At 36.5% G+C, this 25,154-nt stretch overlaps 1 protein-coding gene across 6 annotated transcripts in view; it reads right to left on the reverse strand.

Moving 5' to 3' along the window:
• The window catches only part of NLGN1 (neuroligin 1), a 317,348-nt gene that overhangs the window by 187,934 nt on the left and 104,260 nt on the right, over positions 1-25,154 (reverse strand). For 4 of the 6 annotated variants that reach the window (XM_069864585.1, XM_069864584.1, XM_069864583.1 and 1 more), the window contains 2 exons: positions 19,266-19,325; positions 10,242-10,394 (listed from right to left, as the gene is read on the reverse strand). In XM_069864585.1, the coding sequence (XP_069720686.1) occupies positions 10,242-10,394; positions 19,266-19,325 (213 nt within the window). The remainder of the gene's footprint in view (positions 1-10,241; positions 10,395-19,265; positions 19,326-25,154) is intronic. The other 2 variants (XM_069864587.1, XM_069864586.1) reach the window with 1 other exon arrangement.

Genomic DNA, 25,154 nt, shown 5'->3' on the forward strand with positions numbered 1-25,154 from the left:
AGGAAAAGTTGAGCAATTTATGCATTTGAAATGCACAAAAGATGAGAGCAACGTTTGCAATGGAAATCCCTGTCAAGTCGTCTCTTGCTTCCAAATTCCGCAGTATACAGAAGTGCTCAGAAGTCTGGTTGGCAAAGTCTCATGGGAGACAGTACTTAAGGGCATGGGAGCCCATGAGGGCTGGGAGCTCTTCAAAAAGGAAATCCTAGCAGCTCAGGAGAAAGCCATTCCCATCTTCCAGAAAAAAAGCCAGCAGTGGAGAAAGCCAGCTTGGTTGAACAGAAAGATCTTGAGTGATATCAAGAAGAAGAGAAATGTTTATGGGTTCTGGAAGAGGGGACAGGCCTCTTGGGTGGACTACAGGAGGGAAGTGAGATTGTGTAGAGAAAAAATCAGAAGGGCTAAGGCTCAGCTAGAAATCAGATTGGCCAAGTCTGTGAAAGATAGCAAAAAATCCTTCTATAAATATATAAACAATAAAAGGAGGACTAGGGAGACCATATAGTCCCTATTGGATGCAGAAGGAACAACACTGACAGGGGATGAAGAAAAGGCTGAGGTACTTAATGCCTTCTTTGACTCAGTCTTTAATTGTAAAGAAAGTTTTAATTGTAAACCCAGGAGCTAGAGGAACAAAATGAGGGTCCCATGATCCGAGAGGAGGTGGTCAGAGCCTTGCTAGCCCAACTAGACACCCACAAGCCTATGGGGCCGGATGGGATTCATCCAAGGGTATTGAAGGAGCTGGCGGATGTGCTGGCCAAACCCCTTTCCATCATCTTCCAACAGCCCTGGAAGACTGGGGAAGTCCCACTGGACTGGAGGCTGGCTGATGTCGTGCCCATCTACAAAAAGGGTCGCAGGGAGGACCCAGGGAACTACAGGCCTGTCAGTCTGACCTCAGTGCCAGGGAAAGTCATGGAGCAGGTGATCTTGAGTGCTATCATGAAGCACATGCAAGAGAACCGGGTGACCAGGCCCAGTCAACACAGGTTCACAAAAGGCAGGTCTTGCCAAACTAACCTGGTCGCCTTCTATGACAAAGTGACTCGGCTGCTGGATGAGGGAAAGACTGTGGATGTGTCTTCCTGGACCTCAGTAAAGCCTTTGACACAGTTTCTCACAGCATTCTGCTTGAGAAACTGTCAGCCTCTGGCCTGGACAGGCGCACACTCTCCTGGGTGGAAAACTGGTTGGATGGCCGGGCCCAGAGAGTGGTGGGAAATGGTGTGAAATCCAGCTGGAGGCCAGTGACAAGTGGAATTCCCCAGGGCTCAGTGCTGGGTCCAGCCCTGTTTAATGTCTTTATCAATGATCTGGATGAAGGCATTGAGTGCACCCTTAGCAAGTTTGCGGATGACACTAAGCTGGGTGGAAGTGTTGATCTGCTGGAGGGTAGGGAGGCTCTGCAAAGGGATCTGAACAGGCTGGACCGCTGGGCTGAGTCCAACGGCATGAGGTTTAACAAGGCCAGATGCCGGGTCCTGCACTGGGGGCACAACAACCCTGTGTAGTGCTACAGACTAGGAGAAGTCTGTCTAGAAAGCTGCCTGGAGGAGAGGGACCTGGGGGTGTTGGTTGACAGCCGACTGAACATGAGCCAGCAGTGTGCCCAGGTGGCCAAGAAGGCCAATGGCATCTTGGCTTGTATCAGAAACGGTGTGACCAGCAGGTCCAGGGAGGTTATTCTCCCTCTGTACACGGCACTGGTGAGACCGCTCCTCGAATACAGTGTTCAGTTCTGGGCCCCTCACCACAAGAAGGATGTTGAGGCTCTGGAGCGTGTCCAGAGAAGAGCAACAAAGCTGGTGAAGGGGCTGGAGAACAGGCCTTATGAGGAGCGGTTGACAGAGCTGGGGTTGTTTAACCTGGAGAAGAGGAGGCTGAGGGGAGACCTCATTGCTCTCTACAACTACCTGAAAGGAGGTTGTAGAGAGGAGGGTGCTGGCCTCTTCTCCCAAGTGACAGGGGACAGGACAAGAGGGAATGGCCTCAAGCTCCGCCAGGGGAGGTTTAGGCTAGACGTGAGGAAAAAATTCTTTACAGAAAGGGTCATTGGGCACTGGAACAGGCTGCCCAGGGAGGTGGTTGATTCACCTTCCCTGGAGGTGTTTAAGGCACGGGTGGACGAGCTGCTAAGGGGCATGGTTTAGTGTTTGATAGGAACGGTTGGACTCAATGATCCGGTGGGTCTCTTCCAACCTGGTTATTCTATGATTCAAGCTTCAGAAGACTTGGGACTATTTTAATATATGTAATTAAATTCAGTTTATCGGGAATTCAGAAGTATGCTACCTAGTTGTCCTGCTACTTCTATCAGAAGTGTCAAAAGAATCTCCATTTGCCTTTTTGCTGGATGTGGATTACAGCAGTGTAAAACTCAGGAGCGAAGAGTATACAGCCCACCAAGACTGCACACAGACCTAACCTAGATGCTGAGCTGTAGTCTGTTTCTTAATACCTTCCAGCCTTTGTTGAAAACTATTATATTGGAAACTCAGAGGACTATTTCTGTGTTGGAACGCTCTGCAGTGGGATACAGATTGCATAAAAATCCCAGTTTATCCCCACCTCTTGGCTTGCAGTCAGGCAGATGCTTTCCTGGAAAGTGTGGCATCCTGGCAAAGGCAGAGCAGATGAAATTCTGTTTGCTTTTAAGGATGAGGCCAAAACTAGCTCCCTGACAAGTCCCCCATCCCAAGACAGCCAAATGCTTAGGATAGCGTATGGTGTATAATACAGGTTATTTTGTATACCTGAAACATTTGTAATTATGTAATTAGAGGTTTTGCAGAGGGATCAGTGATGCCGTATAAGTAATTTGGTCAGATATCATTCAGAGGAAAGTGAAGGTAGCTACACATAGTTAGCTCACAAAAATTACAGATAACTTTGTGTAGCATAATAGGGTCAAAGATCTTGATTTTTTTTTTTCCCGGAGGCAGTTACACGTCTATAATTTGTTTTCAGTAAACACCTTCTTTCCTATTTTGCAAATATTATCAAGTTGAAGTTTATTTTGCTCTCAAAGATAAATCTGCTGTTTGGAAAAAACTGGAATACTTTTATTATATGATTAAATATTGATCAAGGGGATTTATCATACCCCAAAGTAATTTCTCTTGACAGAAATGACACAAACTGCTCTTATGCCAAAATGAATAGTTTTAAAGTTTGTTATTTGTTATTTTTCTGTTTACCAAAAAAGAAGTCTAGTGATAAATGTTAGAATAAACCTGTTATTTAAAATGTACCTGTACCAAGATAGAAATCTCTCCAATGGCAAACAAAATGATGTCGTTGTGCCCTAAAAAAATAGAGAAGCGGGTGTGTATCCATCTATCCAAGCAGAAGGATAAAGTCAATTTGCTGTGCTAGAAAAAGCACAAATAGAAAAGAAATGGTTCATTTTAAAAGTGCACTATATATTCAGGGTTCCCATTTCATAAATATCTTGCCTGCTGTGCACTGCAGTTGACCCTTTAAACATATCTAGTCAATAACCTATTGTTTACCGCAAGCCCATTTTGTCATTTTGATGGTACAGATTCAAGTGTGGCAATCTTCCTTTCTCTGCTTCACTGCATACATGAGTCCCTTTGGCTGGTACTAGCTCACAAAAAAAACCCCACTAAAATGTCATTAATTACAGCAGGTTTGAGATCTGAATGCTAATTCTATTAATGGACCTTTGAAATTAGGACACTGTAAATCTAGATGAGCTGTGCTTGGGCCTCCTGCAAACTGGGTTGACCCAAGGTTACCCACTATATTAAATAAGAATTGTCTAATACATTTTTAGAATTCTAAGTATGCGTAAATCAGACCTTGTGAAGCACGCCACCAGAGGGAATAGATAACTGCAGTACGCTTTCTGTCTTAACCTCTTCAATTAATCTAACGTCAAATTCATTCCAAGTGCTTCATTCCAAGAAACAGCGATGCCCAAGGCTAAGGTGGGACTGGATAAGTGGACCCTTTCCCTGCCGCATAACCCCAAAATGTTAAATTTTCATTTATAAGCAACTAAAAATTCATATAGCTAAGGAGACTTGTTATGAAGCTGCCAAGGGTCCACAAAAGTATTTAGGAATTAACATTCTCTGCATGCTCCTTCAATTCAAAAAACTTAAATTAATGATTTTTCACTGCACATTTTGATCTGTTTTGCTATTAATTTCCCATCTTTGCTTTCAATGTAATGTACTTTTAATTAGGCAATAATATACAATCTTCTGTTCATCTATCATTTTTACTGAAACATGTTAGCAAATGGGTAACAGAAGAAAGGCTCATCAGGCTTCTGGTGGCCAAGCAAAGCTGGAATAAAATGCCATCTCCTGAGAGCACCTTTAAGGTTTCATAAAATGATAATGGATGTACTTGTCACTGATGCTAATGATCAAACATTTTCCCAGATTTACTGGATTATAAGGTGTGAACTATGAAAGGAAGCCTCACAGCCTAAGCAATATAGGAAAAAGAATGTTGCTACATTTTTTATCTTATTTTTGTCTTCATTAAGATGTAGATATCTATGTTTTATATCTAATATAAACCTCCTTATTCCACTGTTACTTTCACTAAAGAGTCACTATGCCATGAGTGGGCAGTGCTTACTTTTACTAAAGTGAAGAGGCTTATTTTCAGGAGGAAAGACAACTCTCCAGGTTGCAGAACAGGAATATGATAGGTTAAAGTATGTGAAAATATTAAGTGATACAGGACAGTAATTCATTGCAGTATCTTTATAGAGTTGACTAAAGTTTTTTTCCAGTCTGGCCCAAAGCAATATCTGAAAGGATTTTGTAAATTTTATATATGATTTTGAAACATATTCGAAAAATATTCTCTGTTTACTATTTTCAGTTGTATCAAGGCCAAGTTGGATGAAGCTTTGAGCAATCTAATCTAGTGGAAGGAGTTCCTGCTCTTGGCATGGGGGTTGGAATTAGATGATATTTAAGGTCCCTTCCAATCCAAACCAATCTCTGATTCTATGATTCTATTACCATGATATCAAAACAAATAGAAACACAAGGCAGAAAAAAAAAAAAGCCCCCAAAGTATGTGATAAGAACTAAACAAAGTAAATCATTGCCAAAATAAAGATCTCAGTTTAACAGATTAATGCTGAAAAAAAACATATCTAATTTGAAAGCACTGAAAAAAAATATGACCTGCTATTCTTACGCTATTCTTTTTAGTAAAAGAAAAATATCAAAACAAAGACAATTCATTCAAGTAAATCTCAATAGAATTAGTCAGGTACTTCAAAGTTGTTCCGAATTAGTTTTCATTGCAATATATTCTTCTCTTTGTGTTCATTTCTGCGAATGGTCAACTAGATAATTCTTCATCCTATAAAAAGAATCACTAGACTATATTCTAGAATTACTATAGTAGGGGAACAAACCCATGTCTGTAAACTTATTCATAAAGGAGAAGATGTGCATTATTTTTTTGTCTGTTAGGAATATGCGATGTCTAGATGAGAGAAAGATGGATAATAGCAGAAATGCTGGGCTGGCACGGATTGCCTAATGCTTACTGCAGGGCTGTGCCCTTATATTTCATATATCTCTTTAGCCCATAAGATATTGCCGGTTAGCATGGTTCTGCATAGAAGCAAAGAGTACATTCCAGCCTACTGCAATTTCCTAATGTATTCTGACACACAGCAACAAAACATGTTAGGGCATGATAAGACTCATTCTCTGTCACTGCATCATCCATAAAGCTCTAACAGTCATTAACAAAGATAAGAAAGGGCTTCTGCAATGGTATTTTTGCTTCGTTATGTTTTCTTTCACTATTCTGAGTTTTGTTTTACATGAATGTTGCAGCCCAACACAGCCAGCTGACACCACACACTACTGAAAAATTGAGGTTTGAGCTGGAAAACACAACAGAACTCTTCTAAGAATAGCTCTTCTCAGAAGAAGCTCTATACATGAGTAGCAATTTTGCAGTCCCCTTTTTCTTAACTGCATCATTTCAAATTTTGAGCAATGAGTCTCTGTCACAAGAGGAAGCTCTGAACTTAAAAGCCCCGAACTTACAAGCCTCATGGATTTTGGTGCAGTTCTTTGGGAAATACTAGTAAGAATAAGGATATTGGGCCTTTCAGTGTGCTACAGTGACTTCACTTTCAGCAGTAAAAGTACTAACTGGCAAAAAATATCAAAGTGGTGGAACACCTGGATAGGCATTTTCTACTCAGTAATTCTAGTCAATATTCTCCGAATAAAGGGTGACAATATAAATACAAAACTACATGACAGCAACATGTCCTGCACTATCCTCAAAATGGAAAACTATATATAACTACAGAAAGAATAACTTATGGGTGTGCTTCCATTTTGCCATAAATTATGGTCTTACAGAATGTTTCCCTTCCCAATGGAGACATTATCAGCATGCCAAATGGAAAATGCAAAATACATACGTTTTTTCCTTTTTCTTTATTATCACCTTTTAACCCAAACCCTTAGAATAACAGTTTACTGCTTCTGTAGTAGAAAACATTGCCTCTTAAAGAGGAAAAAATGGGAAATTTAAAGCAGTGCTAGAGATCCCTTTGAATCATTCTTCCATCCCTCAGCTCAGTTTGTGAGCTGCGTTAAAAATGCTTCTTTCAATGCTATTAAAGTCCTGTGGTTAAAAGATAATCAATAGCAAGAAGTATAAATTAATAAAATGAAGAAACAAGTATGCAAACAGCTCTCTCCCTTCTCTCCCTTCTTGAGAGCAAAAGGGGTAGCAGCCAATGTTGACCCAAAGCATTCTTCTTTTCTAAAATAAACCTTTCTTAATAAAGAACATAGAAAGCAGCACTGGCAGTATTAAATCTGTCCATCATGATCTTTCTGGATGTTAAATAGACTCCTTTTATAATCCTTTTACATTTCTTTTATGAAATTTAAATAAAAAGCTCCTGCTTTTTAACAGATGAATGTATGTTAAGTATACATTTGAAGTCTCAAATTAGTTGAGTTCAAAATTCAAATTTGTATTCATATCTGTCCTTTCCTAAAAATAAGCCAGAAAAATATATCTGCACTTACTCATATGCTGTCCTTCAAGGGTATTAAGACTATTCACGCATTAGTCCTCCCTAGACAAGATTGCCTGCACAAGACTTGCATTTAAAGAGAATCTAAAGAAGATATAAATAATTTCCAATGGCTTCTTATTCAGTAGTCCCCAGTTTTCAAGGCAGAGTTCTTTTTTCCATTTTATCTAAGAAAAGATTCTAACAGACTTTCATTCTCATATTTGTTTGAAAGACAAAACTGGGCCAGGCAAAGGGAACTTATTGGGGGTCTGTTTGTTTTTCAAATGCACTTGGCTCCATACTTTAATTTTTATCATTGTTTTCTCTTTACCAAATGAATTATTCCTTTTAAGTGATTTCTGTCTTCTATTTAGAAGCAAATCTTGTGTCTCCATAAAATGCAAGTCCTCAAGTCTATAAGACAAAGAATATTTCAACCCAGAATTAACAGAAAAATAACCTGAACTGCACTGAAAGCTGTCTACTGCAGGCTTAATAATAATACTGTAAGGAATCTAACATCACAGCATATCCTCCCTTCCCATCACTACTGGTCTGGAAGAAAATGTCGCTGCTGCAGCTCTGAACATTTATTTAATTGGCTTCCTTATTAGATGTATCACGGTGTGAATCTTGATGAAACAACAGCAGAACTCCTAGGACTCGTAGAGATTGCCTATATTAAGACATATATCCACAAAGACTGATACAAGAAACCCAGACCAATAAAGGTCAAATGGAAATGAGAAGATAGAACTTATTTTGTCCCTACATCTTCTCAAGTGAAAAAAATAAAACAGATCCCTATATTACTTCCCCCCGTACAGCCAGGCATTTTACACAGCAGTGAAGTGAGTTCTGTGCACCACAGGCAATGGACAGTGAAGCCAAACCTCTCATCTTATGGGATATGATCAGATAAGGGAAGCTGAGAATTTGTCAGCAACGTATTTATAAAACCATATCTTATTTAAGGTGACTGCCATGCAGTGATAAACAAAAGCTTCAAAACAGGAAAAATATAAGTTGATATCTGCTATGATTGTGCAAAAGTTCTACTCTGAGGCTGTTTTAAGACCAGGAAACAAAGAAAGGCAGAAGAAGTGCAAACTGTGAAATTTTTCTCTTTTGATTACTAGTGTGTTTCTACAGTAATACGTCATATTTATTTAATACATGACAAACAATTATTGTATCAGATACAAATATATGAAAGACTTCTACATATAGTTAAGAAGTGCATTTATTTTACTAAGAAAAATCTGCAAGCTTGATACAGGGTTATTTTAGTTAGTTTGAAAGTAATTTCAAGGATTCATACCAATCACTGGATTCTACTGTGACTTTTAGAGATTTTACTGTAATAAGTCCCACTTAAGAGAAAATTAGCTCTCTGCCCTTTGAGGCTCTGTAAAGACCACAAAGGCCAAGGAATAACAAAAGCACAAACACAAATGTAATCTTCCTAAGCTCAGCAAGGTGTTAGCAGTGGGTTACCTCAGGGATCGGTGTTAAATTACAGGTGGAAAAGCCTGGAAAAGCCATATTAGCATCAACAAAGGTGAATTAACTTTCATCTTTCACGCAACTAGCCCTTTCAAGCAAGAAGCCCTGTCAAAGGCTGAAAGTGAGTTAGTAATCAGGCTAAACACTTTGCAAAAATAGAGTGCTTTCAGATAATGGATACTATATTACTGGACAGAACACCTGACTGGCATTTAATAGAGACAAATGTTGTTTGAAACATCAAAGATGCGATCACTGGTATAACACTAAAATGTTGATTGGAGGCACAGGTCATAGTTTATTAAATGCTGCACTAATATGTGCCCAGGACCTGACGTCACTGCATGAATTGGAAGACAGAATGAGGGAGAGAAATACACAAAATATCAGAATTTCCTTGTATAAAGAAGTACATCACAAATGAAACATCCAACTGGATGCTAAGGAGATAAATCCATTACAAGATAGTTACGATCTTTCCAGAAATTATACAGTTCTTTGTAAATCACAACCGTAGAAGATTTAAGTTACAAGATCACAAGTAAAAATCCATTCTGACCCCGAAAACATGAAGTGTATTCAGCTGTAAATTTTTTAACAAAAAATGAAGCTGTTGGAAGAAAATTACCCAGATGAGCAAACCCATGGATTTTGCAATCATGTTAACTGAATTCAAAACACAAAGAAACAATGAAATAAAATGACCACACAAAAGAAAAACAGAGTAGCAGACATTGCTAATATCCAAGAATTGAAAATAAAGTTGAACCAATTCGCTGTTGTGAATGTCACCAGGCTTATTACATCACTTTAGATGTTATAGGGAACACCTTCGCATCCAAGTATGTAGTCTAAAGTTACTATACTGACTTCCATAATATCCCAGAACTGAACTCCTGCTTTCAGGAGTCTGAGCATGCAACGCTTTGGTAGAATACGTAGAAGAAAAAAACTACAATCATATTGTCTCAAGAGCTGGTGAACTTGTATCATGAATGTGTGCACGTCGAACAAACAGTAAAGTATATTTTTTCAGAATTATAATCTACCAGAGGGATTCTATACAAGTCTAATAACATCAGCATACCCTATTCACTGTATTTGAAACAATCAACGGTAACTCTGTCTACTCTCTAATTCAGCCCAGAAAAGAAACACTGGAGGTATTTGAATTATATTCATAAAGCCTTTCAAAACCCACAATGAAGCTCCAAACAGGTAAAATGTGCAGCTCTTACCTAATAACTTTTTCATAACCTCCTTAAGGTTTCTCAAAATATGGAAAAATAATGGTAATCACAATTTAGTCTCTCTTTTCCAACAGAAAAACCTATTGTCTACAACTTAACATTAAAAAAAGGTATCTAATTTACCTGCCTATGAAGTAAATAATAATTTTTATTCTCAATAAAAACACAAACCAGACCTATTCCATCTGAACAACTCAGCAATAGGAATACGTTTTTCATACCACTGAAAGCATGCAGCAGGTTCTCACAGATAATACCTCCAATGTATTTATAGCTCATCCCCAGAATACAAACCTTTTATTTATCAAAGGAAATAAAAAAAGTTGCTGTTGTTCTTTAGCTTGTTATTTTTTTTTAATACATTCTTAAACATAACACAAACTGCATTGCAGATAGCAGGGATTAATGGAAAGCTGAAGGCTTCTTACCAAGTACCCCAAGGCGATAGTTGACAGTGATGACTATCACATTCCCATAACTTGCTAGAACACTGCCATCATATAAATTTCCAGTGCCTTCCATGTAGGACCCTCCATGAATATACACCATCACAGGCTTAGGTCCCCCACTGTCCCGAATGTCTGGAAAAAATATTAAGACACATTTTATCTCAAGAAAATACCAAGAAAGATACATGCAATATTTAAGATGTTTTTAGTGAGGTTATTTTTCTTGAAGTGTTTCTCAAGCAACATCTTTTACATAAGGAAATAGGCAGGTGGGCAGAAGCATTTCTTGTGGCTTGCTGGTAACTAAAGTTTATATTTATAGGCCTCAGAAAAGGAGAAAGGAATCGAAAATGGTAACCTGTTTGCTCAAATGGAATTGGACAGTGGACTCTGTTCCTGCTGAATTTAAGGTAAAATGTCTACTAAGCTCAGTGTGAGGTCATTTAGGCAAAGTGTGAACACTTCTGAAAGCTCAGTCCATCTTTCTGTTTACTTAGCTGAAGGCAATTCACCATATTAAGATAAACAGATTTTAGCTCATACATAAATTGTGGATTGCTTCCAGTACGGCAAGATCAATGTTTTATAAAAAGGGTGTATTAACAGCTACTTTTTAATAGGTCTGAAGTCTAAGTTCTCAAAAAGCATTTGTAAGCTTTTTAAAACTTAAACCTCAATGGATGTTATTTGTAACCTGGGTAGCCTGAAGTTTAAGGTGCATGGATACTTCTAATTTTACTAAATTGTGAAAAGGACTGTAAACTTGAAAAAAAAAAAAAGCTGTCTGCCATTCTCTCAGACAACAAAATTAAATATTAACACATTGTTTTCATCTACTTTAATGAAAACACTGATTTAGGTATTCTTCCTACTAAATAGTCCTATTTGCAAACTGATGCATCTACTTGGAATAAAATTTTGAATATATGAGCACCATTGTTCTTTATAAAGAAATTTGTCCTTAAATAGCAATTTAAATCAACAGTTAACAGTGAGATTATACAAGTTTTTAAAACATATTTTTCTGTTGGACAGAAAATAAATCAGCACAGATGAAAAATTAAACTTCTACATCTGAATTAAATTGCATTTTGATCTGATTTACAAAGTGCCTAAGTCTTTTCCACCATCCAAGTCACAACATTCTGTAATAATCCCTAAAATCCAAGAAAGACAATAGTAGGGGAACATAGGACAACTACCCAATGAGGAACTGTACTACATATTCTGATTTGAAGACTTTTTTTGTCATTATGTCAGTATTCAAGCGACTTCCCTGATTACTCACTTCAGCGTTTGAGGAAGCCTCAGATGTATTGTTTACTCCTTTGATTTGAAGGAATCTCAGTTAAGAAGCTTTCAAGTAAGTTCTCTGTAGAATTGCTTGGAAAATTGCTGAAGCACTTTAAAGACTACTAGGTGAGGGCAGTTACACTAAAAGCCCCACCTTCTGAATTTTGTGAAAAAGGTCAGCACAGATACGTCTGCTTACAGTAAGTCAGTTGCTATTATTACTTTGATATTGATTCCAATTTGAAGAAAATGCCAGAACAGTCAAGATCAGAAATCGGCTTTTCAGTATTGGAAGTAATAGAACAATCACTTATTCAAGATCAAAAGGATGATGAAAAGTTGCGTGTGAAATTGCTTGTATTGCTTTCCTCACTCAAGCATATAGTAAGGGTTTTCCAACATGCAATTTTCAGAGTGTAAAACTAAGGAGATTATTTTTCTTCATTGTCCATGGGATAGAATTACGAGCTTCCGAGGTTCAAATTCTAACCCAAAGGAAAAAGTCTTTTCAAATTCACATACTGTTTTCAGTAGATGGCTTGTTCATAGTCTATGCTTCTTTTTTTTATACCAATATGGAAGCAATAGTAAATTATTAATCTGAAATCACTATGTGACTGTTCCCAGCAGAAATTGTACACAGTTAATTGTATGCTTGGTGGTAGCACAGGAGGAGACTGTCTCAGAATTCTTCTTTAATTAAAATTACATAGAATTACAGAGCACCAACTGTGAACAGTAATGAAATGTTGGTAGCACTGGCCTGTTTATCTGGAAAATAATATTAGAATATTTAGAAAAGAATAGGTATCCTTTATCTGAGAAAGGAAGCACACATTCGTGAGTAAAATCTGACATATAAAGAAGAGATTCTCTGAGTAAATTCGAACTATGCCATACTCGTGCTATTTCCTACTACCAATATTCTTGTAAATATTACAGACAAAGAAAGACTAGTTTTCAGCTCTGTCTATGTGCCATGTCAGACCATACGACATGCAGCATGAATTTTCCCCATGCTGCTTTGCCAAAGCCATCAGTCTTAAAAAAATCCCTTCAACAAAAGATAAATGGTGCTTCTGTGTGCCTCAGACAGTAATCTAGTGCTAGAGACATCTGCGAGGTTATACAGTATTCAGCTGTAGCTAGCGGGACTTTGGGCTATGGATTATATAGAAGCTATGAAGCTCTTCATGTGAAAAGGAGAGATCACTACATTTTCTTCTGACAGTCAGTGGTTTCATATTAATTGCAGTCTATAGCTAGGAATATTTGAAAGGCAGAAAGATTCAGCTGGGAGAGTACTGTTTAAGTACAGATGTTATTAACTAGTGGAAGTTATTTAATAATAAGATCGCAGAAAGAGAAAAAATCCGACCATAATGAAGAATTGATTCCTACCCAAGAGTAAATGTTCCCCTATGAAAACTATCATCCTTTAAAATTAAAATGGATTAAGTATAAGATATTTTCAAAAGTGCTTATTGGATTTAAGTGTCCAACTCAACAAAGAAAACAATTGAGATTTGGGCACTCAGAAATTTTTCAAAACTTGACCATAAATGATTTGGTATGTCTTTTATTTTTTCCTACAGGCTGGTATCAGTCCTTTGGGAACACACATTAATGGCTACTCTTGGATGCAGATTAACAGTTATTTGTGGCAGCAGCTCATTCTGAATCTGAAGAATTTGGGTGCAAATGTGGCATTTCTGCCACACTGATTTAATTGTGTACTGTACTTTTTGCTACATTTTATTAAGCGTTGCTTTAATTAAAAAGCAAACACAAGAAGATTTTTAAGGACGTGCAGGGACAGGGCTATTCATTATACTTCTCCAATTCAACTCGGTTTTCTTTTATTCACACAGAGATGAGTTTTGAATGCTGTGATTTGTTTGTCTTTAAATGACTAGTTCATAAAATGACTAAGTAGGTCTTACTGTATAGCAGAAAATGATCTTATTTATATGACATATATATGAACTTTCTTATTACAATTTGCAGCACCTCCTCTCTTCTGTACCTTCCTAATGTTTGTTGCATCTAATTTTTATGTCTGGTCTTAATTACATTACAGGCAATTTAGGAATAGGGTTTTCTTTTATTCTATGTTTGTTACATCACACAACAGGGAACGGAGTCTGACTGTGAATATCAGTCACAATTGTCATCTATAACAAAACATAATTATAGCTTCAGTCATTTGAAGCCGATGTGAATTGGCCATGTGACTCGACAAGTATAATTTGCAGGGCACAACCAAAATGGGAAAGGAAGAAAGCCTAGCTGGAGATAACTTAGTAGAAAAATATAATTAGTTTAGCACAGATGTCACAAACAGTGTTTTTCTAAATGCTATGAAAATTGTGACATTTTGATGTAGGTATTAAATAAATCATGTTTTTTGAACATGAAACAGCACAAGAGTGGAAAACTGTGTTTAGTTACTGTGCTCCTCACAAAGAATGTTATATGAATATATGCATAACTTTTCCATAAGCTTTTGTCCTAAAATATTTAAGTACATCATGCTACCAATCAGTGCAACTCTTAATCATTTAAAAGACTTTTAACAGTTGACCTTTCAGTTCAAATCTATCAGATACCTCATAGATGCACCGCTGTTTTAATAAGCTAGTGCACTTTAGCAGTGCTAATATGCAAACACCCATTAGTGCCATGTTTTCAACATATGATATAAAACTAGATGTTCTCAGACTGTTAAAGTAACTATTGTACTTCTGTTAGGAATGGCAGTGAGGTTCGAGACATGATTCATATATTAAAATAGAGCCTGCATACATCACGCTTAGGTACGATTAACTCCTCCTTTTGTTTGTTTTTGTATATGTCAAATCAAGTGATCATTTTGTGCACTTTCAACCTCTGAACTACCTTCACCTGAAAGTGATTTAAGATCCTGATGGATGACTATATGAATATATATTCTAACATTAAAAAGGCCTGTACTTTTACAGGTAGGAATCTAGAGCAGGTTCTCATTAGAGTAAGACCTCAATAGCCAGGTAGACAGTAATTTCAAGTTATTAAAAGATGATGGTTAGAAACGCAAGAGTGGACAGGCTTATGACTGTACAAGCAATGCTTGGCAGTGCTAAATGTATAATGGTACCCCAAAGAGTTAAATTAAAAGTCTGTCAGAGTTTTTATTATGCACATTTTCAAGTATGAATAACATCACTGCAAAAATTCAACATAAACTGAACTGAGGTTCTCAGTGAAAAGGGGAAAATATAATCAGCAAAATTTAATGTGCAAGTGACTTTGGAATCTGTACTTGGGAGCTGGAATCATAGAACTAACATGAATGGGTGACACAGCGAACAGGAATCAATATTCCTGTGTATATCATTGAACAAGCTCACCCAAAGTAGTATCTGTGCTGCCTGGCTGGAACTCATTAGAGGCTGTAATTAAGGCTGGAGCATGTGGTTGCTTTGCAAGGTAGACAAATGTGTTCTGCTATTTACTGATCTCTGAAGTCTGAAAATGTACAATTAGTGCCAGACAGAAAGACTGTTTCTCTCCCTGTTTCTTACCATGGCAGCTGAAAGCAGATGAAATGCTAAACTTGGCAACCTAGTCTATTTTAACACTAATGGAGTGATAGGGTTTTTTTTGGAGAAGATCCTCAATCCTGAAATGTGCTCTTTTGGGCCAATGACACTACAGTCTGTTAATAATAAGAAGGGATTTGCAGATGCGTTCTGCATCATTAGCAATTTAAAATTTGAGTGGATTTTTGCTGGTTTTGATTTGAAACATGCTTTAGACCAAGAACTTCCTTCAGTCAATGAAGTCCAATAGCCCATATAAGACAGAGCATCAGACTAAATGATTGGAATCATCACAGTTACAGCCTGTGAACAAACAACAACATCTGCTCATAATCTGTCTCCTTTTTCACAGGAGAGACTGGAATGGAGAAGGGAAGAGTAGAAACATCTAGCAATTACAGAGCAGACCCCACTTCTGAAGCACACACACTCAGTCCCCTGCTTTACTATGGACATGGTGTCTGCTCTTCTCAATAGTAGCATCTGTATTCCTCACTTCTAAAGATGGAATAACAGCATTCCTCTATCACAGAAGGGTGCTGTGAGACCGAATACATTAAAAACTGGGATGATCAAGTAGCGCAAGAACTAAATAAGCATCCAAGATTGACAGATTGATGCACCAGGTACAGCATGCATGACAGAGTAGCTCATGAAAAGAATTCATTTCTGAGCCATTTTTTTCATGGATATTTCATATAGCGCTAACTACCAATAAGTCCAATTCTGATCCCTGAGTATACAGGCTAATTCTTTGTGTTACTATATTTTGAGTGATGCTAAGGATTTTAGTATATAGGAACTAAGGGTACATAAAGAGTTATTGTTTCTTGCTATAGCCAAATTAAATCAAGTTAAATTATTACCTTACCAAAATTAAGACAGAAAAGACATTGAGATTAAAATATTTTACTTTTATAAACTAAGCCTTGTTTCTAGACTGGGGAAAGTATAGTTTATTCAACTGTTGAGCAACTTCAAGTAAAACCCTGCATCTACACTAGATATTGCTTCCTCGCATGTCAATAAACAGGGAAATTCTTCACTGCTATTAAAAGGAAAGCCCAAAATGCTCTGCTTGCAGGTGCTTTTGCCACTCTGGCTTTTGGTGCCTGCTTAAGTAGTTCAATACTTACTGAAAAATAGGTAAGCAATTTCAAGAGTAGACATGAAAGGGTTAATCAGAAACAAAAATGCATTCCAACTGGGGGATGGGGGGTAAAGGCATTTATATAATTTCTGACTTTTCACACATTTTAGGCTCAGATTTTGAAAACACCTTCATTTTTTAAGCAGTAAATTTGCAGATCATTAGCTGGTAATGTGCACTACTGCCTTTGGGTCTTTTGAAAACAAAAATGAAAAATGATGTAATTAAGCCTGGTCTACTGGTTGCAGCACATATCAGAGATCCAAGTTTGATTACTGACTCCAGTGTTTGTGCTGGCAAGGTTTGGACTGCAATTCTGTGGTAGTGACATGTAGCAGCAGATGGGAGTAGGATTACAGAACACTTTTAAAATGATATCTTCCAATCAAACTCTGATGTTTGAGTGACACAATATGGAATACTTTCCAGGCATTTGATCCAGGAAGCTGCTACAAAAGGTCTTTCTTCAGGAAAAGTATAATGCAAGAAATGGACATGGGAGCTCTGAGTTTCTTAATATAGTGACCACCCTGGGCGTTTTAGAAATCACTGGACATTATTTATGTAGCATGTATTCTATGGTTATATGACACAGTTCTTCATTCTGTCTCCCTAATATTCTAACTTCATCATTCATTCAGTCTGGTATTTCTTTATTTTGTACCCATTTATTCATTTGTAGATTTTTATATTGAGTAAAACTTGCCATATGTGTAAAAGATGAAGAGTCTGAAGGACAGGTTAGCAGAAATCTAGACAGCTTCTCCCCTCTCGTTCCTGCTATTTATACCCAAATACATATGACTTGAAGTTTGTGATCTCCTCAGTTTTGCATACACAAGTGCTAGAGCTCCAGAGAAGCAGGTTCACAAAGCGTAGGTCATCTGATACTGCTTCTGCACTGAGGCAGTGTGAAATGCAGGGCCTCAGCAGACAGTTTCTACCAGCTCTGCAGACTATCCCAGCTGCCTTCTCTATCTATTGATCATAAAAATATAAATTTGCCCTGTTTCTTTATGACTCTCAGAAACAGGGATAGACTAAACTACTGCCTGCATTCTTCTATCAGCATGGAAAGGAGAACAAAACTACTGTCACTTATATGTCAGAGAAAGTTAATCCTAGTTCTATAAATTACAGAGATTTATTAGTGTTGTAAAAGTGTTTCTTCCCCCTTAGTTTGACTGGTGTGTTCTTACAGTTCTTCCTTTCCTACAGTTGTCAATGTGGGAGACTGGTTTTCTCTGACATGGAAATTTCTTCTCCAGAGATCTCTACTGTCATCTCAGTCTACCTAGCAAACTGCATTCTGATAGCAACCACTCTCTGTTCAATTTTAGTAAACTGAGTAGTCTCTTTTATATGTGTCTAAGCAGAGGAAGACTCAACAAATGCTAAGCTATTAGCATCTGTCTTGGCAATTATACAGCAATTTAGGAAAGCCATTAAGGTCCACTGAATGAATAACCCAGGCTTCAAACAGTTTCTTAAAGCATATTGTTAAAACAAGACAGAGGAACTTTTACAATGGCTAATTCAATATCACAGGTCTTGGAGAAGACACAAGAATGTCCCTTGCAATATTTTGTCAGGAACTAATGTAGAAGTAATGGAAATGACTTGGCCTCATAGAGCTAAGCGGATCTGAATTATCATACTCAGCTCTGAATAATATGAGAGCTTTCAAAGGAGATTTTCAATTAGGTTCTTCCTTGAAATCTTGGGCCAACAAGGTGGGCTTTCATTCATATGCTTAACACACATTCAGCACAGGACCATAAATCAGAACTATAAATTTGTGGGTTAATTCATAAAGTCTGTGTTGTTTTACTGGGTAAGAAATTAAATGCTGATATTTGCCTTTCTTCATCTTTTGTGAGAAGACTGCATGTTTCTGAGTAAAACAGTTCATGTTCTGTGAGATGAAAAAATTCTTAATTAAGAGCCTTGCAGTTAACAAATTAGGCTTTATCTTAGTATCTGGCAAAAAATAACCAAAACCCAACACCTCTAGATATTAACGGAGAAGAAAGCAACTATACTAATCTTATGGCAATTTTTTTTACTCATTGATCATAAAATTTATAAACTATATTTTTAAGGCTCAGAATTTTGATGTACATTACATGAAGTGATAAGATTGCTCAGGAGAACGAACATCTTTGTTACCATTTTCATAGACTTGAAAAAATATCAAATCTGAATAGATTACGTGATTAACAGACATAATTCATAAACAGAATAATATGCTTGACATTTCAAACTTATAATTTTGCTTTGTAATAGGATTTTCTAAGGGTCAGCACAAGCAGACAGGTATCTTGAGCTGCTTACAGAAAACAGAAGGGATCAGATTCCTTTAGATGACATCAGTTTAGCTGCAATATTGCCTGCCATTCTCCCTTCTACAAGGAGGTGGAATAGTCTCACATTTTTTTATATTTGTTCATGACAATATAAATGTAGAAGATTTTGTATTGGGGGGATTCAGTTGCTTAAGAGACACTTCCTAAGAATTTCTGTATTTTGCTTTTTATAAACACATTTCATATATTTATCAAACTGAGATCAGTCAGTGAAAAAAGAAACATCTTTGTACTTGGTGAATACATAGGGTTAGAAAACATGCAAAAAGGTGTACAGAGAAACTTTAAAAGAGTGTTAGTTTAAATAGTATGGACAAAATTCAGTCAAAAGGTGGGATGCAACATATCAAAAGTCCATTTCAAGAAAACAAAAACCCCTCCTCTTTAAATATTGTTACTGTTTTGTATCAAAATGTAGAACTTAACAACATTCTTTCTTTTAAAAAATTAAAAATATATATATGTATAACAACAGGCAAGAAGACAAAACACATCAAAAATGGGAATTAAAAAAAACACTCTTCAAAAGAAGACAAGAAGTCAAAAAAAGAGGGGAGAAAAAAGATTTTCAGGGATCCTTGTCATGCAAATCAGTTTGGCGGCAAAAAAATACCTTCATCTTCAGCACCGTCATTATCACCTAAATCATCTGTCTGTTTCTTTGTAAGGGGACCTAGGATTGAGAACGGAGAAAATGGAGGAAAAAAGACAATTCAAGAATATACAAGACTGAGGAAAAAAAACAGTGAATATTAAATTCCCATGGATGTTTCAAGAAAAACATTTGCAGGGAGGGAAATTTTAGTTTATAACAACCCATTTTTCATTACATTTTCAAACATTACAGCAAAACCTTCCTTAGAGGGTATGGCTATTAGAAACATCGAGCACAAGAATCAGAGTGCCCAGTGCTTTATTGCTTTCAAAAGAAAAATCAAAGCTTGTTTACTAAAAGCATACCCACCATAAATTATATTTACCCACTTAATTCAGTTGTTTTTTGTTGTTATTAGGAGTAGTAGAGTGCCACATTAATTCTTGCATTTGATGCAACAAGGTGGCTAACATTTTTTGTGAAATGCTAATTCATATTTCTAAATTCAACCATTTAAGCTCATGCTTTACAAAGATAAGCATGGGTTTGGCTTTTCTTTTTTTTTAATTTTACAAACTCATTACATTCTATTTCAAATAGAACTGTAGATTCCCTTGAAACCTTTGACTGCCTGCTGAGATATTTGTAAGAAAACATGAAAATCCATATGTAAACTAGAAAGAAATCCTAGACCAACTGAAGACAATTATTTTTGTCATTGTTTTCAATGGGGCCAGGGTTTCACACACAATATAGAAAAGTTGCATTGAATATGGAATTGAAGTTTTAGCTTGGGCAAGACACACAGTATCGTAATTCCTTGCTTCTATAAAAGGAAGGCAAGATAAAATTCTTTCATGCCCAGCACCTGTATTATTAACAAGTATTAATAGATTCATCATATTTTCCAGTGGGAAAAATGCCCAGTTCTTTACTGAGTAATAAAAATATACACCAGAAGGAAAGTCAAAGGCCATTCTCAAAATATTTCCACATCATATATTTTACACACTTACGCACAAACAAAAGACAGTTGGAACTCAGCATTATCTTTCCTTTTTTTTCAGAGCTCTCTCATTTCCATGACATTCTGTAATTTGCATGCAAAAAAGCAATCAGTAGAACCCAGGAATAAGTAACAAAAAAAAAAAGAAAAAGCCAGCCAAGCACAGAGTAGAAAACAAGAATTCTCTCATGCATAAAATAGCAATAGACAAAAACAACAACGAAAGAGATGAACAGTATGTGTTGGTATTTGCAGTAGATGTAGGCAAGAGACATGCACTAAGTAAGCACTATGGAGTTTTAAAACATTTGTTTTTTAAAAACACTATCTAGCTCTTATTTTACAGGATATTAGTCATTCAGCATTAAACCTGTCATTTATAGGCAAAATACCCTGTATTCGAGTGATGCATTTAAAAAAAAAATTCATAAAATGTTTGTACCAGGTGCATAGATTTAAGAAACAAACAACCCATGAAGTACCATGATTTTAACTGTGAATCTAGAAACTAGACCATACTATTGAAAACCAAAGCTCAATACATTACTTACTGTGGCAGTTAGGAGTACAATTTTAAGCTTATTCTAATACAGAACACTAGAATTACACATCATAAATTAAATACAAGCATTTTTACAGTCACACCTGCAACAATCACTGTTTAGCACAAAGCCTTGGTGAGGCAACAGCTTTTCCTAATACAAGCTCTGAATATCATCTTTACAATACATGGGATCTAGATAACGGTGACCCTATTCAAACTCATGCATTCAAATATCTTGCTGCCCATCATTCTCATATCAGAGCAACTTTACTTCTAAAAGACTAAAACTACTAAGGCAAGAGATGTATGCAGAGAAAAACAATCATTTTGTGGTGGTTTTTCAGTACAGTGAACCAGAAGAATGAACATCAGAATTTTAAAAGCTACGCACTTAATGAAGAGCCAGACACAGCCATTTTTAATGGCTTCTTGTTATCTTTAAAGACTTTTTCAATGTCACCAAAAAGGAGCAAAGTAGCATCTGGAAAGGCAAAGAGCACACATTTCTCCAACTAACTTGCACAGAGAGAGGCAACTTCTTTTCTGCGTGAAACCAGGACAGCAAGTAGCTGGCCTCTGTGAGATATTTTGTATCCATCACTGTTCTGGATCTCAACCATCTCAACGCAAATGACTGATCTCATAACATCTCTGATTTTACAATATGTTGAAGCATAATTGAAGCTAACTATTAAAAATAACCTGGGTTATTTTAGTATTCATACAGCTGTGTCTCCGAAAAACAAACAATATAAATCAGGCCATCTTCCGTACAATCGTGTTGCAATATATATTATACACAATTCCTTTTGCAAGGGGACTGAGCTATTTTTAAGCTGTTATAGATTAATCATGCCTTCTTATGCAGCTGTGTACCTATTTCACAAACCACAGGGACTCTGCTCATCACATTCCTCAAACAGGAAGGCTACTCCCAGATGGAGATTTGTGGCAGACTCACCAGGCACCAATAAGACTATGCTGTTAAGGAAGACAAGAGACAATCTCTGCCACAGGTTCACTTGAGTCTGCAAATATAATGGACGACATTTACATCTCAGCAATAGGTAGCTTAGAGAAACAAGCAAAATGCTTAAGACAGATTTTCAGCTTCCTGGAGTTAAAACGCTTTCTCAGATCTGTCATGTATCAGGTGTGAGACTACTTACCTATTATCTGTACTTTAACTATACATACAGAGATGGTATGAAACTTAAGTTGTACTTATAAGCTGCTCTACAATCCCTAAAAGGGACAACAGCCTAAAACCCATTGTGTGCACAGCTGTTAAAATGGCACATGGCAACACCAAGCGGTTCAATTTTGAATCCTCAAAGAGGAGGCAGAGCTCTTAGCTTGGACGTTTATGTACCATGTTACTCATCTCATGTCCGGCTACTGAAAATTTTTTTCCAAATTATGAAGTAGTATTAGGAGAAATTCTAGATTGGACTTCAGCAATAATTGTCGTACCAAAATCAGTGGCTTTTTCTTCCGATGGCCGGGATAAGAACTAAATTGACTAACAGCATAGCAGCACCCGTATAATCATAGAGACCAATTTCTTGAGTTGTTACAAAAGAAAACATGCCGACAATACTATCAAATAAACAAAGCCTCACAGAAAGATCCTACAAAATGTATAATTTTCAGTTATTTTCTGCAGGTCTGAGTTAATATTTTACAGAAAGTTTATGACTTGGTAAATTAAATCTATCCCTGAACTAGACTTATTTCTTTAACCTTGACTGTTTATGATTCTTCCCAGTTCTTCCATCATTTTAATACTCCTTTTAGGTAACAGAAACCTATTTTAAGAATACTGATACTAAGAAATGATGGACTAGGAGCCAATGAAACAAAAAGGAATATATATTTTAATGATGATTTCCAAAAAAGTCTTTTGTCTACCATTAATGTCCACTGTTTTTCCACTGTAGTTTCTTGTCACTTTTCATGACAGCTCACTTATTCTTCCTCTTTGAGTACTTAACTTACCAAAATGGGCATCCATTACAAAAAGATGATGTTACTATGTCTAAGACAAACCTTCAAATAGATACACTGCCTTAGCATGCTGACCTAAATGTTATCTAAAGTTCATGTAATAAATATTAAATAAGTAATTGGGTACCATAAATAAGGTGGGAGAGTGAGGTTACTAAAGCCTCTAAAATGCTGATGCAAAGATGATTTACTTATCAAGAGGCTCTCTAAAGTTTACTCTCATTTAGTCTCATGTTGCTGCATACCCATAACTCTCATTAATTCTAATGGGAAAGTAGACCCCTAAGTCAGTTCTAAAAGGGGAAGAAGCAACTACGAAATTTTATATTTCCTAAAGGCAATGAATATTCTGGCTACAAAAGCTAAAGGAATTCTATGCCCAGGAAGAACTCCTAAAGAACTCTCTACTCATTTACTTTAAAAAACCTGATATTATTTGAGGTGTTATTCAAACATTTATTCTATCTGTATTGCTATCAATGCTAAAGAAGTAACATCATACATTTTAAAATCTCGATAGTTGACTACTGTATGCTTGCAGCTGGTTTTCCTTTGCTTAAAGTAAGAGATGTAACATACCTCCTGTCCAGTTATCTGAAGAGTAATTATATGCTTAGAAATAATTAAAGTCCAGCTATATTAATTCTGGGTTTTATCATTCCCTTTGATGAAGGACTAAGGTACTTCAGCTCCCAAATACATTAAAGCTGATTATGAAGCCTCTGTGGTCTTGATTTGGCAGAAATTATCTGTGGCCTTTTGGACCACATGTGTGCACGAGGCACGGAAGCTGTGGATGTCATTAGCTTTTTGGCCTGGGAAAGCTATTCATCATAAAAAAAGTCATACTGCAAGTTGACACCATTTTGTAAAACAACAGCACAAAACCTCTAAAGTTAATAAATCTGTGCTTATGTATACAGCCATTGCTCAGGCCAATGTGTTCTCCTTTGGTAATGAGAAAAGTGGGAGAGAAAAAAAGGACCTTTTATATTAGGTTAAGTAGACTCCACGGATCTAGCAATTTAGAAATCTCTATAGTAATAATCATTCTTTGAGTTAAGGTGTCTGTTCAATAGAAAGAGAAAGAGATGAGATTAAGGCTGACTGTTGAAGTTACACAGGTATTGGAAAAAATCACTGTGTGGGTCGAAACACCATAGAATCTGGTAGTGTACCTGTTAAATACGAATATACATTTATCTCTAAACTTAGATAAGTGCTTCCTTCCATCCATTGCTATTCCTTCTTCATTAGTGCATCTTTTAATTGAGAATTGAAGACCTGTGATGTGAAATTACTTTGCCTTCTTTGGCCCTGCCCTCAGATGCAAATATAAAATAATGAATTCTTTGTTATTTCAACCATCATTTTTATGCAACAGACTCTCCAACTAAAAAAATATCTGTGCTGAATTATCTATGTTAATTCTAGCAGATGTTAGCTGAGGCACAATAACATGTTGTACCTATCTCCTGGTTTTAATTTAAAAGAAATTAATGATGAGTTATAATTAACAATCTTCAGACCTCAACATTTTCAGTGAAGAGAATTCAAAAACCAAATTCTTATATGTGGAAATAAAAACATAATTATATAAGAATTTTTCTTATAAGTTCAATGACAAATTAGAAAGCATAACAGTCATCTAATGAATAATTTTATAAAATCAAAATCATCTTTCATTTGAAAATTAGAAAACTGTCAGCAAAAATAAAAACTAGAATTCCTTTCAAAAGGAAGATCTGGAAGGTATAAACAGCAGCTAGGTCTTAAACACTTCATTGAAAAAATATCTCTTTCTATTGTCATACTTTGTTGCAATAGGCAAAATAATCTACTTTATATTTTCCCTTGCAGCTGTCTTACTTCACCACATGCTCACTCTTTTTCTTGTTATTTTTCCCCCTTAAATTCTTTTTATTTCCATATTGTACTTATTTGTAGAGCATGCTAGCAGGATAAAGCCCTGGTCGACTTTGCTTTTTGAAGGTAATATTTGCACTCATGTTTTAACAACAAATGATGGAACAAATCTCAGTCATTTCACATCTTGCTACCTGATTTGTGATGACAATCAAGTACTGTAATTAGAGCTGCAAGTAACTCAAATTTGCATCTGCAAGTGAATGACAGGTGCAAATTGAACCCACAAAAGGGTTGCCAACGTTCTTTGAAAATTTACATGTATAAATGCTTTGTCACCGAAGAAGCTATTCTGACACTTCAAGACTAACGCCTGCTGTGGCTTTTATAATAGCATATTGCTGAAGTGTCACATAGAAAGAACGTCTAATCCTGAACCTTTTTATTCACAAGATTAATCACACTAGCTGGATCTTGATTTCCC

This window comes from Phaenicophaeus curvirostris, chromosome 10, assembly GCF_032191515.1.
Source record: "Phaenicophaeus curvirostris isolate KB17595 chromosome 10, BPBGC_Pcur_1.0, whole genome shotgun sequence".
NCBI classification, from domain to species: Eukaryota; Metazoa; Chordata; class Aves; order Cuculiformes; family Cuculidae; genus Phaenicophaeus; species Phaenicophaeus curvirostris.